Raw genomic sequence first — 22,969 nt, 5'->3', positions numbered from 1 at the left:
GACTGACATGCTCTAATGAACACCTGTCTGGGACTTTAATAGGTCAGCTAATGTCTACCATATATTTGAGGACATTTAACCTGACAAAAATGCCCTGCAAAAAATCCTAAATCTGTCAGTCAGTCATAAGTTATACTGTCTTAGAAATAAAGACACTATATGATGCAATGACACTTACTCAGAGTGCTCCCCTGGTCTCTTAGTAAGTACACAGGCTAGAGAAACACTGTACACAATATAGACAGACCAAACACGTAACAGGCAGGGAGAGGTGTAGAGATAGCAATCTCCAGCTCAAGCATAGCTTGGTATGGCAGGCTAACCTGGTAAAAAAACAGCAAACAGGGCACATGCTAATGATGCAACACAACTCAATGCGTGACTTTGAGTAGACTCTAAAAAGAGACATAATCATTTTCATCATCGTATCCTTTCAGATGTATCTGCAAGTCACACATTTCGACAGACACAGAATACATATACTTGTACCTAGTACCTAGTAGCTACTAGGAGTACTATTTTTATACATAAGACTAAAGACAGCGGATAAAGAAATGGGCTCAAATGTCATGTAGTGTAAGGTCTGGAAAACTCCACAAGGTTTCAACATTATGCATCAACAATATTCAGATTTGAAGGCTCTAGAGACTGATGTGAGTTACTGCTTACTGTTGCTTACTGCAGAAACACTGATTTTGAACACTGGCCAAATTTTGTGTGTATGTATCTGTGTGTGTGTGTGCACTTTCAGACCTTATTAGGTTGTACTTGTGGTGATGCTTAACCCCACTCAGAGCTTGGCAGCTGCTCCCCTTTCTCTCTCTGTCTGCTTTTATTTCTCTCTACTCTGTCTCCCTGCGTCTTCTCTCTCATCTTCCTGTCTTTGTCGTTTCTGCCTGCACTTTCTGTCTCTCTGACTCTTATTCTCATGTCTTTGGCGCGCTCTTTTCTCTCTTTCGCCCTCTCTCTTCCTGTGTCTACCTCTCACTCTCTCGGTGGTCTTGAGGTAATGTAATACTTGTTTCCTGGTTGATCTGCAAATAGGGGGCTTTAAATAATGGTGATCTTTCACATGTGTTCATCTGTTTGCAAGGTGTGTGCGCATTTGCAAGCTTCATACTTATTCAAATATGTTTGGTTGTATGTAACTGTATATGGCATAAAACACATTAACTCATTAAGTCAAACTGTTAATTCTAAAATGCAACAAACAAAATGCACTCATATCATTGATTGAAATGGTGACCAAACCTATGAAAATAAAATCTAAGTAATGATAAACCAGAACTACCCTTTAAGAGCAAGTAGACTTTAAAGAGATATTCAGCTATCCCACTACCATATTCAGTCTGTATCCTATTTGTTGTCAGCATAGTCTCTTGGTAGCATCAGACATTTTTTGGGGTCGAAATGACTAGTAGGTACAAAAAGTTTTGGAATCCGCGCAGTAGATGGCTTCAGCCGGCAGCCTCTATCTGGCTGCAGTCCTGCAACATATTCCTTAGGAACGAGATGAAACAAGAGTTGAAGAGAGGAGTTTGTTGTGTACGTACAGGAACTGCTAGCAAGACTTTCTTTCCTAACGTTACTCCAACACAACAATCTTCTCTTTCCAACTCACATTTCCACCAGCGTCTACCTACAACATCTCGCCTCTAACTATTTCAAAGCGAGAATTATCCTTGAACAAAACTTCTGTTTCTGGCTTAAGGCAACGGGTGTCACTGGGTGTTACTTGTAGGAATCCTTTCCATAATGTTGTCTGACACCTGAGCATGTCGGTGGCAAAAAGAAGCACTTTTTGTGGATGTAAATTTGATGGGTGCAATTGCCCCAAAGGAAAACATTGCATTCACTGCAGGCGGTTCACAGCTGCCTGCTGAAGCCATCTACTGCTAGTTAGGAGTGGTGGAAAAAATTCTATTCTCAGGAGCATTGCGACTGATTCAATTCACAACTGTCAAAAATGGATGCAGTAGTTATTTGGTAACGTAATGTTGACGGAACACAAAAGGTATAGATACTGGAAATAAATTCATTAAGGATCATTACAAATACTTTCCTTTAAAAGTACCAAGTAGTCAAAGATGCTTCGAAAAATCTTTATATTAACGCATTGCAGCCCTTTGAATCATAATCATAATCGAATCAAATGCTTCATAAACAGTCCCACCCCTACTGCTAGCCATTTGGACCCCAAAATATATGAAAATAGGGCCCAGGTTTAAAAATACTGAAATGGTCCTTTAAAGCTGCAACTCACAGGTCTGTATCTTTGAGAGAGAGAGAGAATTGTGTTAATCAGTGAGCTGTGTTAGATCAAAGGAATCACATGGATCCACTTTCTGAGAGAAATGACTGTTTCTTTAAAATGGGTTTGGTTATCTCAGTGACCTGAACCCAAATTGCAAGAACAAGTGTAGAACTGGAGGTGGATCTTATCAGACTTGGCTTAAATTATGAGAATATCCTGTTACAGTAAAAAAAAAAAGACAGCTCACAGATCCAACATTTCTGAGAAGAGAGGAGATAACAGTGTTATTGTTTTGATCTGGTGTGTATAGACACATGAGGCCAGTTGCTATGTTTGCCTCTAATTGAAAACAAACATAGGCTTCAGACTCAATAGAGATTGTCTAAGTGAATGTGTGTGCGCTGTGTGAGATCTCCTTTTGTAAGTTATATCCAGTTGTTAGATGTTTATGCAGCACAGACAACTTGTGATAAAATATTCAAGGACACGTGAGTACAGAAGTAGTTCAGAGTAAAACATAGACCCACAGGGGCATGTGTGCGCACACCCATTCTTTGGCTGCACCTGGTCTATTAAGGAACAGGATAGATGGGACTAGGGGACCTGACTGTGTGAATGATTGTGTCAGAGTGTGTGTGTGTGTGTGTGTGTGTGTGTGTGTGTGTGTGTGTGTGTGTGTGTGTGTGTGTGTGCATGTGTGTGTACAACCTCAGAAGCCAAACATCTGCAGCTATGACGCACCTTCATGTAACAACACAAGTAACCGTACACACACATCATCACACAAATTACCCAATTATTAAACTGATGTGTAACAGCACATGGTACTCGTTCACATTTAGTCTCTCTCTCCTAACATAATCCCCCTCTCTATTCTTTCTGAAAAGCATTTTTAAAACGTTGTTTAACTCATACTCTGAATGTGTAAGTCACATCAGAGGGAGAGAGAGAGACACACTCACACACACACACACACACACCCCAAAGAACTGGACAGGATTTTAACAAACTGGAAAGTAGAGTGTGAGAATAGTGTTCCTTAACAGAAATGGGAAACAGAACAAACTTGATTAATTCATTGCAAAACTATTTTTGAACTGTCGCATAATAAGAGCTGTTATGTCAAAAGCTGATTTTAAAAAAAAAGAGTTTTAAACTAAAAGTTCTTTGCATATACTTTTGCACAGTATGGCAATAACGTATCAACAGGGGGCATCATACATATTTAAAGGTCAATTGTTAGTTTATTTCTGCTGACTGACTGTGGATAAAGTGAATCTGGTATCAGCAAATCAGTGTATACATCAAGTGTTTTCACATATTTTTGGATACTGGCATCCTGTTTGATTTATGTTGTTTACTTAACGATGATTGTTGCTCATTTACCCTGTGTCACTACTGTACTGTTATACAAATCAGAAGAGCGTTTTGAAATGAAGAAAAAGCACTGTTCAGGCCTGGATTTCACATCTGACAATATACAAGGTATAATTATTAGATGCCTGTGCAATTTGATGCGGAGTGAAATTAAGGAGGCTCATATGGCTTTATGTCAGTTATTTTCATTCCATCAGTGTCACAAATTCCTGTAACCTTCAGGCTGCATTTTGAGCATACATAATGTGTGAAAGTAAAGCCCCAAATTTCTGTTCACACTGACAGAAGGGGTCTCTTCTGTGTAGTATGTGGGAAGATTTGATGATGGTTTGCCCCTATAGATGTACTGGAGAAGCAGTAGCATGGAGCCCAAACTGCAACTTGAGCAGACTCTCTATGGCTCTCATCAAAACTTCTTAGCTGTAAAGGCAGAACAAAAAAACAAGACTCTCACACCACAACCAGACTAAAATGTCTTTAGCTTTGGTTCTGACCACTGAGCTACACAGGACCACAGGAACACAATACAAGTCGATATACACTCTGGGAGCAAAGTCTTGAACAGTTGAAGCTGTGCTGAGTTGTGTTGTGTCCTGTTGTGTTGTACAGCCAGATACAGATAGAGAGAGAGAACAAAAGAGAAATAGTCTTAAGGGAAATTGGGTATACAAGATGCATCATGCCAGTGGAGCAGAATTCATAAACACACTCGCACAGACACACACATGCACACACTAGCGAAGAATTCCTAATGAGTGAAGACCTCACAGGGGACACATAGGAGGAGGCAGACAGAGAGGATGGGAGGAGTTCACAGAGAGACAGACAGAAGAAGAGAGAGAAAACTGATGTGTCCTTCTTGCGCTTTCACCCCATATCAAGTCTGCACGGCACTGTGAGTATATGTGAGTGTATTGTAACTTTGAGGGTGGATGTGCATTTCCACTGAGAGGAGTTAAAAGTGAAAATCTCCACTCTACATTCCATTCACACATGCGTCCACGCACACTGGGATGGCACAGTCTGCTTGCACGCGCACATGCCCAGAGCCATATTGCTACCTTGCCAAGAGGGCCTTGGGCCGCCAAGGTTGCCATGGCATTGCTTGCTCACAAACACACACACACACACACACATACTTTCTCACTCTCTTGCTCTCACACACACACACACACACACCAAGGCGTGACTAGATGTCCTAAAGTGAAGTGGATTAAAGTGTCAAAATGACTGGTCGAGCCTGTGTGCGTGCGTGCATACACTATATAGGTTTGAAAGTGGGAGTGTGTGTGTGTGTGTGTGCGCGTATGTGATATGAATGTGAATACGGGTTCTGCACCTTTACTATTCTTTCTTGTTGCAGTGAAGGAGGGGCTTCTGTGAAGATGATTTCCAGTTTACAGCCATATTCAGACTTGGCCAGAATGCAAGACACACTAAAGATGTTACATGTGTCACAAGGGAGGAGAGAATACAGCCACTAAACTGTGGGTGGGAATGCAGATTGCATTAACTGGGCTTCTTATCACTCATTGTTTTGCTTTTGTGGTTTGGCAGGTGATCTGCACTCTGCCTCCTTAGAAGTGAAATAACTTTCTTTTGTTGCCTTGGATGCTGTGACACAATTTCCCCGCCAACCTTAATGCAACGAGAAGCATCCATTCACTAAAATGCAAGTTCAAAAGCTTTTCTCCTAAGCAATGCACATCTGTGAACAAGGCCTAATGTACAGAAAAGAATGAACACTAAGGAAAAAAGAAACGAGAAGAAAATACAGGAAAAGGGAAGAAACTCTTTCAACTGATATGTTAAACAGATGTACATTATTTTTCATTAGGTGTTTCTGCTAAGCAGGACATTTTCACAATATATAGCCTGGATTGATAAAAGCAGAAAAAAAGTAATTTGTACACATTTGTCAATCTACTTTCAGACATTTGCTGGAAGCAGTCTTAAATTAACTATTCACAATCATTTTCTCAAGCCTCTTTTCTCTAGTTTGTCAAATTGCATCACTCCTAAATACCAAGGCAAAAGGCCTGATTGTGTGAAAGAACCTCAGATTAAAAGAAGATATGAGGGAAGGAAAGGAGAAACAAGCCAGGAGACAGAGGAAAGGGAAGGCAAGCAGGGTTTTCAAATTAGCTATTGGTCAGGGGTCAGATGGACATTTAATCTAACCAATCAGCTTCCTAATTACACACGCGCTGCCAGAATGGTTTACCCAATGCATTTCTATGTGTGTGTGATTGTGTGTGTAGCTGGCTAGCGTTGCGTGTAGAGGTCTTGTTGTAGCTAAATTATCATCTGGCCTCAATATTGGTTCCATGTGTGAACACACGCACATGCACGTCTGCATGTGCACACATGTGCACACACACTCACATAGCCTGCGGTGAATAGCTCCCACCTTACACAAAGAGAGAGAGAGAGACACAGAGAGAGAGAGCGAGAGAGAGAGAGCGAGAGAGAAACATACGAGGGCTGAGGCGCTGGATGTGCGAGCCATGGCAGAAAAACCCAGAGAAATATAAAAAGAACACACATATGCACACACTCCCAGTAGTGTGTGTGTGTGTGTGTGTAAGTTGATTGTAACAGTAATTGATGTAAACGTCTAAATTACAGCTAGGAGCTAAAATAACCACTGTGTTTTACCGTTGCCATGTCGACATGATGAAAAACACCTGGTTGGTTCACTGGCGGGAAGGCTGGAACATCTGTGTCACGGGCACCCAGCTGCACCAATGAAAAGGCCGTGTGTGTATGCGACATGTGTCTGAACCAATGAAATACTCACTGGAAAGAGAAGCTATTTGAAAAGACGGCATGTTAGGCTCAAGTCAAACTAATTATATCAGATTACATGATATTATGAGATACTTTCTGCATCATCCAGAGAAAAATTAAGTTGGTGAATGTTTTCTGGGTAAATGCATTTCAAATGAAGATTCTTGTATAATCATACTTAATCTAGAGGGTGGTGCAAAATCTGAATACTTTTAAGGGTTTTCCTACTGTGGCGCCAGATCGGTGCGGTTTGTCATAAATAGGACAATTCACTGAGTGCCAGTAAAGTTTGGACAATCACAGGAAAGTCTCTTTAAATATTCTACCGATCCCAGAAGGAGCCATTCCTCATCTTGCTGACCCCCCTCCACAGGAAGGTCAGAAAGCAGTTTCAGACCCCCAGCAGCAGCCCTGGAGCGAATAGGGATTCAATGTGCTTGCTCAAGGACACTTCAGCAGTGGGAGATACATCAGGCACAAAGCATGGAGCCTGAGCTTTCAGTTGATGGACATCTGACTAATCACGACACCATCCTGCTGCCAAAAAGCAACCCAAAGAGAAACCACACCGCCAAATCCTGGGATTTTAAAGTCAATTTAGTGTACTTTTCTATGACTGATGACTGACTTTACACTTTCAGAAGTGATGTGGTAAAAAAGTCAGATTTCCCAAGCAGGTTGAAGAGGAACATTTGACTTTTTATGCTTCTCCTATGCCAAGTCGGAACCAGTCAATCAGAGAATTCAAAGAACACTTGGAAAGAGGATTAATGTCCGAACGTGAGCCAAGATATAGTCAAACAAATAAGCTATTTCTTGATTAGTGTGAGCCAAAAATGCCAAGCTGTCACCTTTCCACTACGCATGTTGTCAGCTGTGATATGTGTGTGTACGCGTGGCATGTGTGCAACAGCCAGAATGAGTCTAAATGTGGTTAAAATGGTGTAATTTGTTTTTTAAGCCAAATGTAATATTCCTAGCAGACAATGAGACTGCTGTGGACTGTCACACAGCGTAAAGCCGCACATGGGTCATAACTGTGACACACACCCACACGCTCCTATCAAGCAGATACACACACACACACACATACAAGCTTATTGCACAGACAGATACACAAACACACACAGGTCAAAATTACAGCAAACAGGTTGTCTGGTTATGTTTCTATTACACTAAACACAGCCTGGATATTATACACCAGGCACACACACACACACACACACACACACGCTACCACACACACACTCACTAATTTCTTTCTTTCCAGCATGGCTGTGTTTATTTGAGTCTGTGTCCTGATGGGAAATGTGACTGCTACACAAACAAACTGAACGACCCAGAACAGACAACTCTGCTAGTGTGTGTGTGTGTGTGTGTGTGTGTGCAGAGAGGAAGAGAGAGAGGAATATCTTTTTCTTTTTCCGACACACACAAACTGCACCTCAGCGGCTAAAAAACCCCACAACACAGCACTTTTTACGCTTTTCATAAGGGGCCGTATATAGGATGCTAACAGTCTGCAAACAGCAGAGCAACCTCATCTTTCAGGATAGAAAATGCACCTTTGAGCTCAGACTGCTGGTATTGATATTTAATGGCTGCTGGAGCAGTCAATAGTTAGCTGTTGTGGCCAGTGGCATATACGGCTTACCGGCACATCAATGGTTGCCGGTATTGTCACCCTCAAAGTCAAATCTTCCACATCAACAGAGAAAGAAATGAAGAAACAAAGGTCAAAAGGACTCTCAGTGATGACTAGATAGTGCTTATTGTGTACTTCCAGCTTTATTAACTTGTCTGAAAAGGTCAGTTTAGTATAAACACACAACATATACAAACATTTTTTATTAGGATTCCCTAATTTTGGTGATTTGTCATCCAGATATGCAGCATATGGGATATTTTACATTTGCCCTCCCCATAAACATATTTTTGGCATTTCTGTACTGCTGCAGTTTGTTACTTAACGGTTGACTAATATGATGACATGTGGAAATATAGGCTCATTAGTGAGGTGGTAGTAAGAAAAGTAAGGACACAGGACTTCCAATAAAAGTTTATCACTTCAGTTTCAAGTCATCAAAACATCTTTTCCATCAACTTTTTCCATCAAAAGGTTAACCAAGGCATGTAAGGCAAAGAAACTGTAGAAAAGACAATTACACAGTATAAGCAATCTGAAGTGGTTGATAGTGAGAGTGCAAAGAGCCAGGAAATAGAAAGACAACATTCAGATACCATAGTCAATCTGTTAAAGAACACAACTGATAAGTTAAATCACGTTGTTCTCATTTGGCTTTAAAAAAGTATTAAGCACACAAACACAGTGACACACACACACACACACACACACACACACACACACACACACACACACACACTGACTTGAGCATAAGCTCCATAATTTCCTGTAGCGGATATAAAGTGATGTTAAATTATCAGCACAGAAAATAAGTTCAATTCATGCTTTAATTTCCTTACAAAACACACACACACGCTCACGCACACAGGCAGACAGAACACAAATGCCGACCCATCACACATAATTAAGTACACAAGCAGTGGAAAGCGCACACAGATGCACATGTACACTGACGTGCATGAATTTATGCAGGGAAAGAGGGAAGGGAAATAGAATGCAAAGTAATGAGAACTTTATGGAAATACAGCTGTGTGTGTGTCTGCGTGTGTTGTGTGTCTTTTAAACATAATTAGCTCCGTCGGGCAGAAATGTAAACGAGAGAAACTTTAATGAAACTCTTCTCTGATCTGCTGAAAGCACACATTCCCGTTTATCTCTCTCAGTCCGCCTCTCTATTTTCTCTGTCTGTCTCTCAACTCAAATGGAATTGAATGTCACGCATGGGACTTTTAAAATCCCAGAAGGTCCACATTTGAGTACTGCATTATGACCACATAAGATGAACACAATTATATTGTGTTTGTAAGGTCACATCCACAATATCTTCCTCCCCCTGCTTGTGTCCATTTATCTACTCCTCTGCTGTCCTTGAGATGGAATTCCCTTTGAAAACACAGTCTGGAATTTATTAGGTGATCTAAACTTTGGGTCCAACCACACATGTTTGGGTATATTCATATGTGTTCACATATGTTTGGCTCAGAGGTGGACCTTTCGCAGCCCTACTTAAGTCGAAAAACCACCATTACTCAAACTCTGTCTCATTCCATTTATAAACTAAAACGTCAACCAAGCTTTTACTTTAATTTCATCTCTAAACCTCATACGCGTTCTATCCTTGCCTCATACAGTCAGTCAAAAAGTCAGAAAATTAAATTTCAGACTGAGAAAATGTCTTCAATGTAATAAATCACAATGAAAACAAAGCCAATAGCGGGGCAATGTCTCAACACTGTGCAGCAATTATAGATCAGGCCTTTCAAAAGAAAATATTCTCTTCTTTCAACAAAGCAAAAAGCCTCCCGTAAGAGAATACTAACAACTCTTTGCTGTGTGTGTGTGTGCGCGCACCCCTTCATGGGTGTTTGTTTGAATGCCTGAAAGCTAGTGTGTGAGGCGTATATCGATCCCTGTGTATCAGGTGAGTTGTCCTTTGAGGAAAAGAAGGGAAATGAAAGAAAAAGGAATGAAAAGAAAAGGGGAGAGACAGGTCGATGGAGGGGCGAAGAGAAAAAACAAGTGAGGATGAGGGAAACAGCGCAAACCCGCACACACAGGCACATAAAGAAGACATAGATAGATAGATGAAATATGACTTTGGCCATTTCTTTCTGTTCTTGTCTCGTTTTAATCCTTCGCTTCCACCCTATTAACCCACTCCTTCCATCATCGCTCTTCCTCTTCTGTCAACCCTCCCTCCATCCTCTCCTAGCTCTCCCTTGCTACTTCTCACTTGCCATTTACAAAGAGTCAATTAGTATTTTGGGCACATTCACCTTTTATAATTCAGACTCTGCCCTGTTGCGTCAAAGGTCAAATTTAAATTGAACTAAGTGTCTCTGTGTGCGTACGTGTCTTTAAGTGTCAATATATGTGTGTGTGTGTGTGTGTGTGTGTACTAAGCTATTTCAGATGATACTTTGCATTAGTGCCCCTCCCTTACCCTGCCCAGTGATGAGTCAACCTACGCCTATGTGCGTATGTTTGTGTGTGTGGTATATTTGTGTGTGCGTGTGTGTGTGTGTTAGACGTGTCTGTGCATGCCATGGAAACTGAGAATAAATATTGCTTAGTGAGAGGAGGGAGAGGGAGAACGATAGCAGCAAAGGCCGTATCTTATGAAGCTATTAAAATAATAAGTCATGTTCAGTTTCTCCTCGAATAAATTGTTAAATTGTTTGTCTCTTCCCTCTCTCTCTTCCTCTTTCTTCTTCATGCCTTCCAACACTCACTAACATCCTTGTGTTTTTCTCTCTTACGGAACACATTACTCCCGAAGACGCACATATACTCAAACAACAACAACAAAAAAGACACAAAAGACAAAGACAATCCCTCAAACATTGTGGTTTATACGACATTGGATGGCAAAATAGGCAGATGTCTTCACACATGCAGTCGGCACATGGACACCAGCAGACAAAGAAAGTATAATTTTAGCTTCAATCCTTACTGACCATCTAATGGGAACAACCATTACAAACAATGATCTCAAATGTTTCAATTAGAATATGGGGGAATAGTGAAAATTTTATTGAATTGTGCAGCCTTTACAAACACGGATTCTTGGGTTTTACTAAACATCATATAGCGTCAATGAAGAGTTAGGGCAAGCTGGTACAGATTGTATATGATGCTGTCAGATAGTGTGGAATGAAATGTTTTTTCTACATTTACTGCCACCTAAAGGAACACTTCAACAGTTTTGGAAATATGTTCTGTGGTTTCTTGCCAGGCGTTAACTGAGAAGATCCATGTCAAAAGAGTCAGGATACTGTCAGCTTAGCTTAGCATACATACTATGGGAAACAGCAAGCTCTGTCCAAAATGAATGAACAACATCTACCAATGTCTCCAATGTCTCTCACTTATTCACATGCTATAACTCGTTTGTTACGTCCATACACAGCAGAAATGTTAAAATCACAATTGTGATTTCAGATGGAGTTATATGTTGTTTAACATTTCTTTCTTTAAGTGGAACAAAACAGTATGCTATGGGGTTAACGTCTTTTTTTGCTACACTTTGATCTCGATCTGACCCTCCCTATCTTCATCTCAGTTTTCCTCCCTGTCTCTCTCACGCATGCACTCTCTCCCTGTCTGTCTCGCTCTCTCTCTCACACATACACACACACACACACACAGTGCCCCACCCACGATAATGAGTAAACCTCTTGTTGCCCCACCCTGCCCAGTCTGCCAAGTTACTGCCAACACCTCACACAAACACACACACACACACACACACACACACACACACACACACACACACACACATACGCACACACACACATGCAATAGATCAACCCACAACTTGTACAAAGAAGCCATACACTCAGCTCACACACTGATATGTTCACACACCACGAGCACCCTTCTCACACTTAATAATACCACTTACATAGCCCCATGTAAGTGACCTGACAAACACACACACACACACACACACACACACACAGTTCAGTCTATTCTGATCTCATGTGATCATAGCCAATAAGCTCTGTGGCACTGGCAAACCACAGTTTGTTCCTGCCAGTCCATGACATCACTTTGAAGTGAAAGGCATTGTGGGCCACAAAATAGGATGAGGGGAACTGATTGACACGTGGTAACCATGGGAACTGTCAGTGTGCCTCCTAGTTGCCGTAGCAACAGGCAAGTTTCTCAGTGTTGTGAATCAAAATTTAATAATAAAAAAAAAAGATGAATAGAACTTATGGGAAAAGAAATTGTGTCATGGAAACCTACACACATACAAAAACGCACAGAGATATGAACATGCAACAAGTATGCAGGGTTACTAGTACACACTTTTTTTAAGCCAACATCAAACTGCGTTAAGTACTTTAAATTTGATGTAAGAACACTGCATGAGGTCTAATCCTCACACCTGATTCAAAGGAGACGAAGATAAAGGCGTATTAATAAAAGTACTTTGACAACTAATGATCTCAGCAGGTAGGATGTGGCTATAGAGCTCCAGCTACAAAGGCTTTCATTCAGAGAGTCAGAGCTAAAAGCTAAAATCACAGTTGTAAGTGAGACAAAGAAGGAAGATTAGGCTAAATGAGAGAATGAGGTTAATGTGAAACAGAGGAATCTAGAGAATGAAAGGAGTAGGAGGTGTGCACATGTTCCACCTTACCCGTAGCAGTGATTGGGACTCCTCTTTAGCGGCTCCTCCTTTCGCCTCCTGTCCTCCTCCACCTCCACTCCCTCCTCCTGTGTACTGCTGAGCGGGCATCTGGATCTGTTTCTCCCCTCCACCTCCACCTGCGGTGGCTCCTCCTGGCCTTCCTCCTCCGTACAGCTTGGCATCTCCCAAAAACGACTTGGTATCTCCCAAAAACGACTTTGTGTCTCCCAGGTAAACCATGCTAGGTGAAGCCACGCCTCTTTTCTGCTGCGAGGCCTCATGATTGGCTGAAACAAACGACAATGACAGGGGGGAGGAGAAACGAGAAGGGCTCCCACCTCCTGTTCCTCGTTCTACTCCTCTTTCGGGTCCCATTCGCTCCTTGGGCACCCAGAGTAAACCGTGGGCCTGCTCACTTCCTCTTTCTCCTAGTCCTTTTGTCTCCCCAAGAACCCAGCCTTTCTCCCGCTCTCGTTCTTTCTCCTCACTTCCCTCACTTTTTACCACCCCACCTACCATTTCTCTGCCTCCTTCTGCCAACCGTCCCTCCGGTGGCGCAAGGGAGTAGAGGAGGCGAAGATCCCCCTTACTTTCTTCTTTAATGGCTAAGGTAGAGGGAGCTGAGCAGCCATTGGCTGAGAGTGTTAATGAAGGCATCAGTGTGGTCGTCAGTGAGGTGGCTAAGGACGTCGTTGTCAATGAGCTTAATGAGGGAGAGGATTCATGGCAGTGGGCGGAGTTGAAATGGTCGAGGAGGGCCGACGAATCAGGAGCCGTGAAGTCACAGCGGCGACAACGGCAACACGCGTGGACACGTCTATAGAAAACAAAAAGGAGTGAGTGAATTATCCAGGTAAACTTTAATTAAAATGAATAAAATGCTGTATTAAAAATAAAACAACTACTACATACTAGTACATTATTTACTTTCATTTTGAATCAGGACTGGTAAACTTAATCACCCAATTAAACGTGTGTAGACACAGTTTGACAAACCTAAACCTATAATATGTATATATTCATAAATTATGTAGTTTTTCAAATTGTGCCTAGACAATACCATTGCATCCCAACATGACGCATGGAAAAATTGATTTTGTCTTATCTTTTTGTGACACCGAGTCACACTAAAGTAAGCCTAAGGAGACTGAACATAAGAAATAACATCAGTATTGAAGAAGTAAGTAAAGTAGTCAATTCATCTGGAATTTCATTGATTCAAAATGTGTGAGGGAAAATCCCAGTGGTAAATTTCTAAAAGCTTTTATTGGGCTGTATATATAAAAAAAGTTTTTAATTGATCACATTTTGAAGAAAACCCAATCCCTGAAATGACTGAATTTAAAGTGCACTTGTACCTGTCTGATTTCCTTCGACCACTCAGGTCGAGTTTCACCAAGCCCATGGCCAAAAAGTGACTCAGTGTTCCACTAAATCACGATGAATAAGGACAAAACCATGAGGAATGTAAATGAATCTGAATGACAAGGAATGAATCCACCCATCAACAATCCACCTTCATTTCCTGTTGGCAAGGCCCCCAGATGACTAGCTATATATACGATACACACCATCAGGGTTTTTCCCTGGCTCAGAAAACAGTTTTAGTGCTTCTTGTGTGGGCGAACGAGTAATATCAATAGAGCATCTATACCTAGGACTTGGACTCCCATTTGTGGTTGACCCACTATGTGCAGCTGTTTTAAATTTAGGTATATAGGAAAAATATTAACTAGCAGCAATAAATATGATTATTTTATTATGAATATTTAAATATAAATCTTTTTGTCTACTGAGTTAATCTAATTATTTGACTGTTGTAGAGATTGATTATGCTGGGAAATAGACTTTAACAAGCCTTTCAATAAAAGGATTAACAATTCAGACCTTCATTACTTAGAAAAAGACCTGGCATGCATATTAGTTAGCTGATACAATTAAGTCAGGTGTGCAACTTGACTCAAAATAGGATGAACATATTTTCACTTATTTCACTCACATCTAACCCTAATTAAAAATTTTCTCACTTACTGCCACGCTGCATGGGAGTGTGGGGGGGAAAAATAAACTTTTAGGTATACATATAAAACTAGGAGCTGCTCACACACACACAAACACACACAGACATACCCAAACAAGTAGTAAGGATACATCCAGAAATACAACTATCAAAAACCCTATCATATACCCACACAAACATGTTTTTGCACGACTGACAGGGAGTTAAATGGTTAATGATGTGAAGCTTCAAACAAATAAAATACATGCACTTGAAATAAATGCAGTGCCCCTTTATTAGTTGATGAAGAAAATAAATGTCCTGGGTAATGACAGATTCAAGTTGGGGCTTCAACAGCATCTCGAGCAGATCAAAATGATCAAGGTATTTGTAGAAATTAGCGAAAACGTGTGTGTGAGTAAAGTACACCTTGTACCTAGTGGGCTTAAATGTCTCCAGATGCTGAACAAAGACAGTGGCCTCTCTGTTTGTCATCACCACACACACCACACATACATACATGCGCACAAGGTCTGGTGCACTCACTGATTCATTTACCCGCTTACTTGCTCTGCCACTGTTTCTCTTGCTCTCTCTCTTACACACACACATTTATGATAAATGACGTTTATATCATTCCTTCTACACAAGTACTGATTTAATCCACCTTTAACCTGAATACTGTCACAGCTACATCTGTCTCACATAAACTGACTGACTTACACTTTTCCCATTGAAAAAAAACCCCAAAAGATGCCATTACATATAGTATTGAAGCTATTTTATTTATTACTTCTTTGAGAATAGTAAGCTGTAATTGCAAACGTATGAGTAGTTCGCTGGGAAATTCAGTGCATCATTTTGCCTTTTGGAGGTATTTATTTGTAAAGTGACAAGGGAAAGAGTTGAGAAAGCATTTTAATATATCTTTTGAGAAAATAAACCGGAGAAGAATGGTCCAAGAAATGTCTGTTATATCCTCTACATGTGAAATGTGTAATAACGGACAGAGCAAAGCCAGACGCCTTCACTGTCGTAGCAACATGTGAAGTCAAGAATGTGTAATGCTAGTGCCTGGGTACAAAATTCTCTCTAAATGTCTCTTCCTGCAGAACAGGACCATGTAGTCTGTGGAAGCACACATTTAACTAATTAGTTAATATAGCCCATATAGCTTCTCATTGCATTTGCTTCCCCCATGTGGATGAGACTTTTGATCTGCGACTGGTTCCAAGAAAGCCAGTTGCATTTGATATGTGAGCAAAGAGCCTACACATCCCACATTTGCGCTAGCGTATGTGCAACTTCAGCTGAGTGTCTAACGGGTCTACATTAACCAAGTCTTAGTCAAAAGTATCTCAAATAACAAGGCTGTGTTTAGGGTCAAGACCCCCAAATGCTCTGAGGTCAATACACACCTGCACATAACAAGTCTACAGACACACACACACAGACACACACACACAGACACACACTCACCAAGTGTTAATAATTCAAGACATTACATACAATACCAAAATGTTTGAGAATAAGCTTTATAAGTATATTTAACAGATTTTTCATTATGACTTTATTTTGAAGCCAAATAACACTGGCACTGTAATTACACAATGCACATTATAAGCTATCACAACAAAGCCATAGTAGTTAGTAAGCTCTTGTTGGTGTATGTATGTGCCTACAAATATCAGAACCTCAGTAAAAAGTGTTTAGGTGTAGAAGTTACAAAGGAGATTGATTAGTTTGTTTCAGCTGGTAACTTATTTCCCCTAACACCATGGCCCTGTGTTCTGAGCACCCTATAATTAAATCCTGAATTTTGTTTTCTAAAACATGGCCTTGGAATCCTTCAAGGTTTGGTTGATTTTAGTGGTGGTGTGAAACTTTCTGGCTTTATTTCAGTTTTATTTGATTTGGGCTCCAAGATTCAGAGCTTAGATTTTGTTAAGGACGTGAGTGGACTGTTAAATCCCCTCCACACTCTCTTTCTCTCTCTCTCTTGCTTTGTCACCCTCTCTCCCTCATCTTTCCACGTTCTTCTCTGCCTTTCTTTCAGTTTCTCCCTGTTTCTTTTTCTTCCATTTGCCTTCCCTCATGCAATGTCTTCTCTCTTTTTGTTATTTTTATTTTTTTTTACTTTTTTTCACTTTCTCTCAGTCACTCCATCCCTTCTTCTCTTCTCTGTCTATCTCTCCCTTTTCTTCTCAGTGCTCTCACCCTGAAACGAATCAAACTTTTTTAATCTTTCATTGATTTGTAGCAGAAATCTTGCTAAGATGGCTCTGTCAGACTGTAATTTTACAAATGTGTGTGCGAGAAAACAAGAAAAAGTAAGTGAATCTGTGAGTTTGTGTGTGCTCATACATCAAGAAGCAATCCAGGTCAGCAATCTAGATTGATACTTATATAGCCAAAAATATTTCACACAACTATCCTCAGTTCTGTGTATCTCTCTCAGCCTTTAGCCCCAACTTTCCCACACCACCCCCTCTCTCTTTCCTACCCTAACTTACTCTAGCTTTCTCTATCATTCCCTGGATCTGTCACTGATAGCCCTGTAGTGTGTCTGTGTGTGTGTGTGTGTGTGTGTGTGCGTGTGTGTGTGTGTTTGTGTAGGAAACAAATTGGCTGTGGAGTCTACTCTGGCCTCTCCAGGCTTTAGAGGCCTATGAAACTGAGCTTAAGGCTTATTTACTACACATACTATACACACGCCTTTGTATGTGCAAGCAAAAAACTTAATTTAGGTGTAAATGTAGTTTTTTAATGAAATTAATCCCTTTTTTATTGCCTATTTGTGAACAGTTGTAACCTTACATCCAAAAATTAACCATTCACCGGCTTTCTTGGTTGCATTTAACAGACTCTAAGTCGCTTTCTATGTGAAATCCATTGGTTTGGTCACATTACTGCAAATCATGTGAAATATATTGTGATTTTGTGCTTTAGTTGGCTCAAGTCGCCGACTAGTTGCTAACGTTACCCGTTGCAAAATACTATAGTTGACACATTACTTCACCAGCTAACATGATCCATATTACTATCATGTGTACTGGTATTATGCCAGAGTGTTTAGCTAGCATGGAATTATGTAATGGTTTGTAGTTAAAAAAATACAGTCCATTATGAGTATGACTACGTCGATGTAGGAGTGCAATGATAAATCAGGTAGCACTATTTTATAGGCCTTGTACTTGTAGTAGATTCAAAATATGGCAATGTACTTAATTAGAACACACAACAGTGACATTCTTCCAGCAACACTTAGAGAACATCGTCAATTACTTCATCGGGATCATTACACAACAAATTTTGGTGTGAAGACCTTCACAGTATGGTGATACTGAGGTATGTGACATTCCTATTCAAAGAAAAAAAAAGTGAATATCTGATGTCTGAGTTGCTTCCAGGTGTGAATGTTTAAATTGTGTCCAAACCCCCTAACAATAACCCTAACCCTATGACTAAAAGGTAGACTTCCTGTGTATCTTAAATCTTTAAAGCTTTTTAATATACTTTCATATCTAAGAATCAACACTGTGAAAAAACAATGTATTAAGTGGAATAATATAGTATTGAAAATTTATAATTCATAGTATTTAATTAATGTTATCTGACCCCATCTCTTACCTGTAGTGTCTAAAAATCTCCTCTTCCACTTCCGTGATGAAGTGACACTTTGTACAAGAGTACTCTCTCTCTCCTCCTCCTCTCCCCCCTTCCTTCTCTCCCCCAATCTCTTCCTCGGCCTTGACATGTGGTGGAGCCCCCTTTAGGTTAATCAGGGTGTGGCAGCTTTCGTAGTGTTGGAGCAACACATCGATGTCGGTGGTGGCAAACGCACACTGGTCACACAAGTGGGTGACGCCTAGGATCAGAAAAACAGGACAAATCAGGAACAAGAAACAAAGAAAAGATCATGTTAAATCTGCTGAAATACAATTAAACAACTGAAAATATGCTAGTTGAAGTATGCCTTTGAATACCTTGTGTGACAACAGGATGGGCAGGGTTAGAGGGGTGAAACGTTGATAATGAAATCATACCAGGGTCACCTCTAGGATTAGAAGGGGTCATGCTGGGTGAGGTGGTGGTAGCGGGTTTTGAGCCGACTGTGTCCTGCTGTTTGGTGGACTGAGGAAACTTGGAACAGCATTTAGAGCAGGTGGGCTTCCGACAAGCAAAGGGGTGAGACACCTATTGAGAAAAATCAGACGTTTGGTGACGAATAGCATGGATCTTTGCACGCTTAAATCATTAGTGACAAAGCTGTACATACAGGGGGAATTTAGACTTTAACTTTATTTCTGTTTCTCTGTAAATGTGTTTTCGTCTATGCAGGTGATATCAAATGGTACCAGGGTACATCACCATTGCACTGAATGACGCCACCCCCAACATTGACAAACCAAGCTTTTTGATTTTTATCTTTGGCAGCTGGCACAAAGGAGGGTGGGGAACGTGGGTGAGTGGTTCGGGAAAGCAAGGGAATTTTAACTAGGCTGGAAATTGGAATAATTAACTTGTTCATATATTACATTTTATTTTCAAGAGCTTACAAAACAGCTAATTTATTTTCCTTCTAATTGCCTAGCAAACACCAATACAAATAAACATTTAAATATTTTATTAATCTCACCTCCCCCAGGTGTTTATGCGGCTGACAGAGCCCCTGTGGACAATACATGCAGTGCTGAATGCAGCATCGGTGGATGGAGTGGTTGTGCTGGTAGTGCAGTAGCAACGGTGCTACTACAATCACATCTGCACTGTGGGCCATTGAGTACCGGAAATCACACAACTGACAGTTATAGCTGGTCACGACTGCTTCCGAATCGCTGCTGTTTGGGTCTCCTGGGAGCAGAAATCAGAGCAACAGTTTGGGAGTTGGAGTAGAAAAAAAGCAACCAAAGACATGTCAAAAAATCTAATAGAGGTCAACTGTATCAAGGAAAACAAACAAGGAGGTTCAAGTGGCATCATAGCATTAAAAACAATAAAAAAAGACAGTCAAGAAGTATTATTGTACTTGTAACAAATAAGCAAATAAGTAGAGTCCGGCAGTGTTACTGAATTTCTTTAAAGAGCAAAGTCGAGCAGCATCATAGTACTAGAAGAAGTAAAAATCATTGTACTCTATTTAATTTTGTTACACTTGATCATTAATCTTGTGCTCCATTAACGTAGCTACCTTCTACTGACAAACACTTAAAGCAATTCACCGCCAGACTTCACCATACTTTCTCCCATTTAATTACCTTGGCTGGTGCTGGATGGGTTAGATGATAGATCTTTGCGGCTTTTGGATGCCGTGTGGTCTCTTTCTCCTCCTTCTCTTCTCCCTCCTCTCTCCCGCTCCATGTCCATCCCCCCGGCATTTGAGTTGTTGGGGCTCATAGTACCTCCCGTGCTCATTCTGTGTCTTTGTTCATAGTGATCTAAAAGCTTCGCCGAGCCCCCTGACCACTCGCAACTCCAGCTGCAGAATTTACACCAATAATACGCCTGCACAGCCCCTCGACCCGGCTCCCCTGTCCAGCTTGATGAATCTGAACATGCCCTGACTGGAATGGAGTACCCAACCAAGGAGTCATCTTCAGCTCTCACAGCGACTCGCTCCGCCCCGTCTAAGATTTGACCCTTTTCCTTTGCCTGGTTGTCGTGCGTTGCAAGGTTATTGGTGGCCAGCAGGGGCGTGCTTGGCGGAGTTTTGACTTTATTTGGATGCGAGGACAGGAAGTGTTGTTCAAGTTCTAAGGAATTACTGCCCATGTATGTGAAGTTGCAGAATTTGCAGCGAAAGTACTTAGTATTCCCCTGGCAATCGGAGGTCTTGCGCCCAATCCCAATTAGCGTGCCACCCAGCATCACCTGTTGACAAGCAGCAAAAAGAGAAAAAAACAAAAAAGATAGTTACATCAATATTAAAAATTAATTCCTCTCACTTTTAGATGACACACCGGTTGGTTTAAATGACAAGCACCACCAGTAGCAGATTATATCAGCTGTAGTTATTTAACGTGTAACAGTCACAGCTAAAACTCAACTTTTGGCTGGTGTATATAATTAGCCAAAGATCATTTATGAAGTAAAAGAGGCATGAGAAGCACAGTTGGACTGTGTTTGTGTTCAACAAGAGGCTATTTTCTCTACGGAAATGGTCTAGCCCAAGTCACATTCAGGAGGAGAATTTCCCATTAAAACTTCAATGCTTATCAACTTAATTACTTTGGAGGGAGTAATTTGTGATAAATCAGGTGCATAAGTTAGTACTATAACTTTTGAATGTGTCAGACATATTTAATCAACATTTCATATCTAATGTTGTTCATTTCATTTTCAGGATGAAGCATCAGGTTGTAAACGCTATTTAGCTTCTGAAAACAGAGGTGTCCCTGCCTTAATAGTCAACAAAAGCTGTATAACATTACCTAATTTCACTGTAAATATTAGCAGCCAAACCTAATTAGATTTGATTGGAAGAGATTTGGATTCAATAAAATGCTACTGTATGTATAAATTCAGAAGGCTAAATGAGATCTATTACTGTGTGTGATCTCACAACAGCAATCATCCAATCATCACATCCCACAGACCCTGCCCAAGCAATTAGAGAAGAGCCAAACATTAGGCCATTTTAGCAAGCATAATAGACAGAAAGACACAAAAAGGAACACGAGAGGGGAAGGGAAAGAAAGAAAGGAGGCAGAGGACAAGTGGGACAAGTTAAGGGAAAAAGTGTCTAAGTTGAGGAATAGAGGGTAGGAGAAGAAAGATGTGAGAGATGGATGAAAAGCAAATTGAGAAGTTAGAGGAAAAAAGGGGAAGTAGAGTAAGAAAGAATAAGAAAAGAAAAAATGCAGAGGAGAATGCTGAGGAGAAGGTGAAGGCGAAACAAAGACAGATGATGAGCGAGACAACTGGAGAACAGAGAGAGAAAAAGAAAGTTAAATGTGTCTGACAGCTGTTTCATTACACTGCCTAACAACCGATTATAACTACTCTCTACTACTCTCTCTCCCTCTCTCTGTCTGTCTCTTCTACTCCCTCCTCCCCTTTCCTCCTCCATCTCTTTCACTCTTTCCTTACTCTCCGCTATCCCTCTCCTCCCAGAGACTTTTTTCACGCAATCTCATTGGTTGACAGAGTAACTCGTCCTAGCAAATGACAACATGGAATTTTCCAAACGTGGGCGGGAGAGAGAAAAGGCGAGTGAGGGATGGAGAGAATAGAGACCCCTTTCATTCGTTTTTTTTAATACTTTCACTTTTTCTTCATAATGACGACTTAAGCCCACTGGATTTTCTATTTCTGACTCTGTGTGTGTCTGTGTGCTGTGTTTGATGACTGTGTGTGTGTGTGTGTGTGTGTTTCTGTGTCCATTACGTGACTTACGGCCATTACAGACTCCTGGTTTAAGTAAAATGAAACTCCTTGAGTATTCCTCACACACACACACACACACACACACACACAGGAACTCATGCACACACATACACAAACATACACGTTTATTAGATCATCTTGTTTAAAGCTTTCAGACAAAACCCTACTGTTCATGCACACTCGAATTCCTAATCCTTGACCCAATTGTTACCCAAACTAGTCCCAGTGCAGAAAAACACAATTAAGTTAATTACAAATTAAGAATACATTTTTTAAAATCACACTTATGTGTGACTATGAAGGTAATTAAGATAAGATAACCTACAACTGTGGGTAAGTGTCGAAATACCTACATTATATGGATATTAAAACTATTTTAGATATTTATTTGATGCTAAGTCCTAATTTAGAAATTTGAGATTTAATGTGCACACCTGACCTTAGTATTCACGGCAAACTGGAAAAATCACAAAAATTATATCTTGATTGCAGCGTCTGAAATTTGCACATTTTGTGGGGATAGGCGTCTACTGACTGACAGCCGGTTAGATTGCCAGCAGCCCCGCCGGACTACAGGAGGTAACTCCGGTGTTGTCGGAGAATCACGTAGCTTGCCTATTGGATGCGAGAGGTGTCACTTGGTTTTATTTTTGTTGGTCAACTTTTGTTTTGAAACTCAATGAGTATTTTTGCTCAGTTGCTGGGGTCCAAAATAAGAGGTTTTGTAGAGATGTGGATTTGAACTGAGATAGGGACCCATTCAATATTGTTTGAACTTTGGGTTTGTATTGAGCACTGACTGTCGTTAATGATTGTTAAGTAAGATGGAGTGAATGTCATGTACTGAAAGACAGGGGTCTTTCCTTTGTGCATGCAAAC

General features: G+C 40.7%; 1 protein-coding gene across 3 annotated transcripts in view; it reads right to left on the bottom strand.

The window, feature by feature from the left end:
* trps1 (trichorhinophalangeal syndrome I) overlaps positions 1–22,969 on the bottom strand; it is a 119,270-nt gene that overhangs the window by 38,134 nt on the left and 58,167 nt on the right. For all 3 annotated transcript variants that reach the window (XM_038725231.1, XM_038725232.1, XM_038725233.1), the window contains exons 5-9: positions 19,963–20,575; positions 19,344–19,558; positions 18,691–18,901; positions 18,335–18,572; positions 12,715–13,522 (exon numbers count right to left, since the gene is read on the bottom strand). In XM_038725231.1, coding sequence (XP_038581159.1) covers positions 12,715–13,522; positions 18,335–18,572; positions 18,691–18,901; positions 19,344–19,558; positions 19,963–20,575 — 2,085 coding nt within the window. The remainder of the gene's footprint in view (positions 1–12,714; positions 13,523–18,334; positions 18,573–18,690; positions 18,902–19,343; positions 19,559–19,962; positions 20,576–22,969) is intronic.

Source organism: Micropterus salmoides, unplaced genomic scaffold (genome assembly GCF_014851395.1).
Source record: "Micropterus salmoides isolate LMB-PRFRI ecotype aquatic unplaced genomic scaffold, ASM1485139v1 Ms_hic_scaffold_17, whole genome shotgun sequence".
Lineage (NCBI taxonomy): Eukaryota > Metazoa > Chordata > Actinopteri > Centrarchiformes > Centrarchidae > Micropterus > Micropterus salmoides.
Note: the sequence above shows the minus strand (reverse complement) of the source record. Positions and strands in the feature narration are given on the sequence as shown.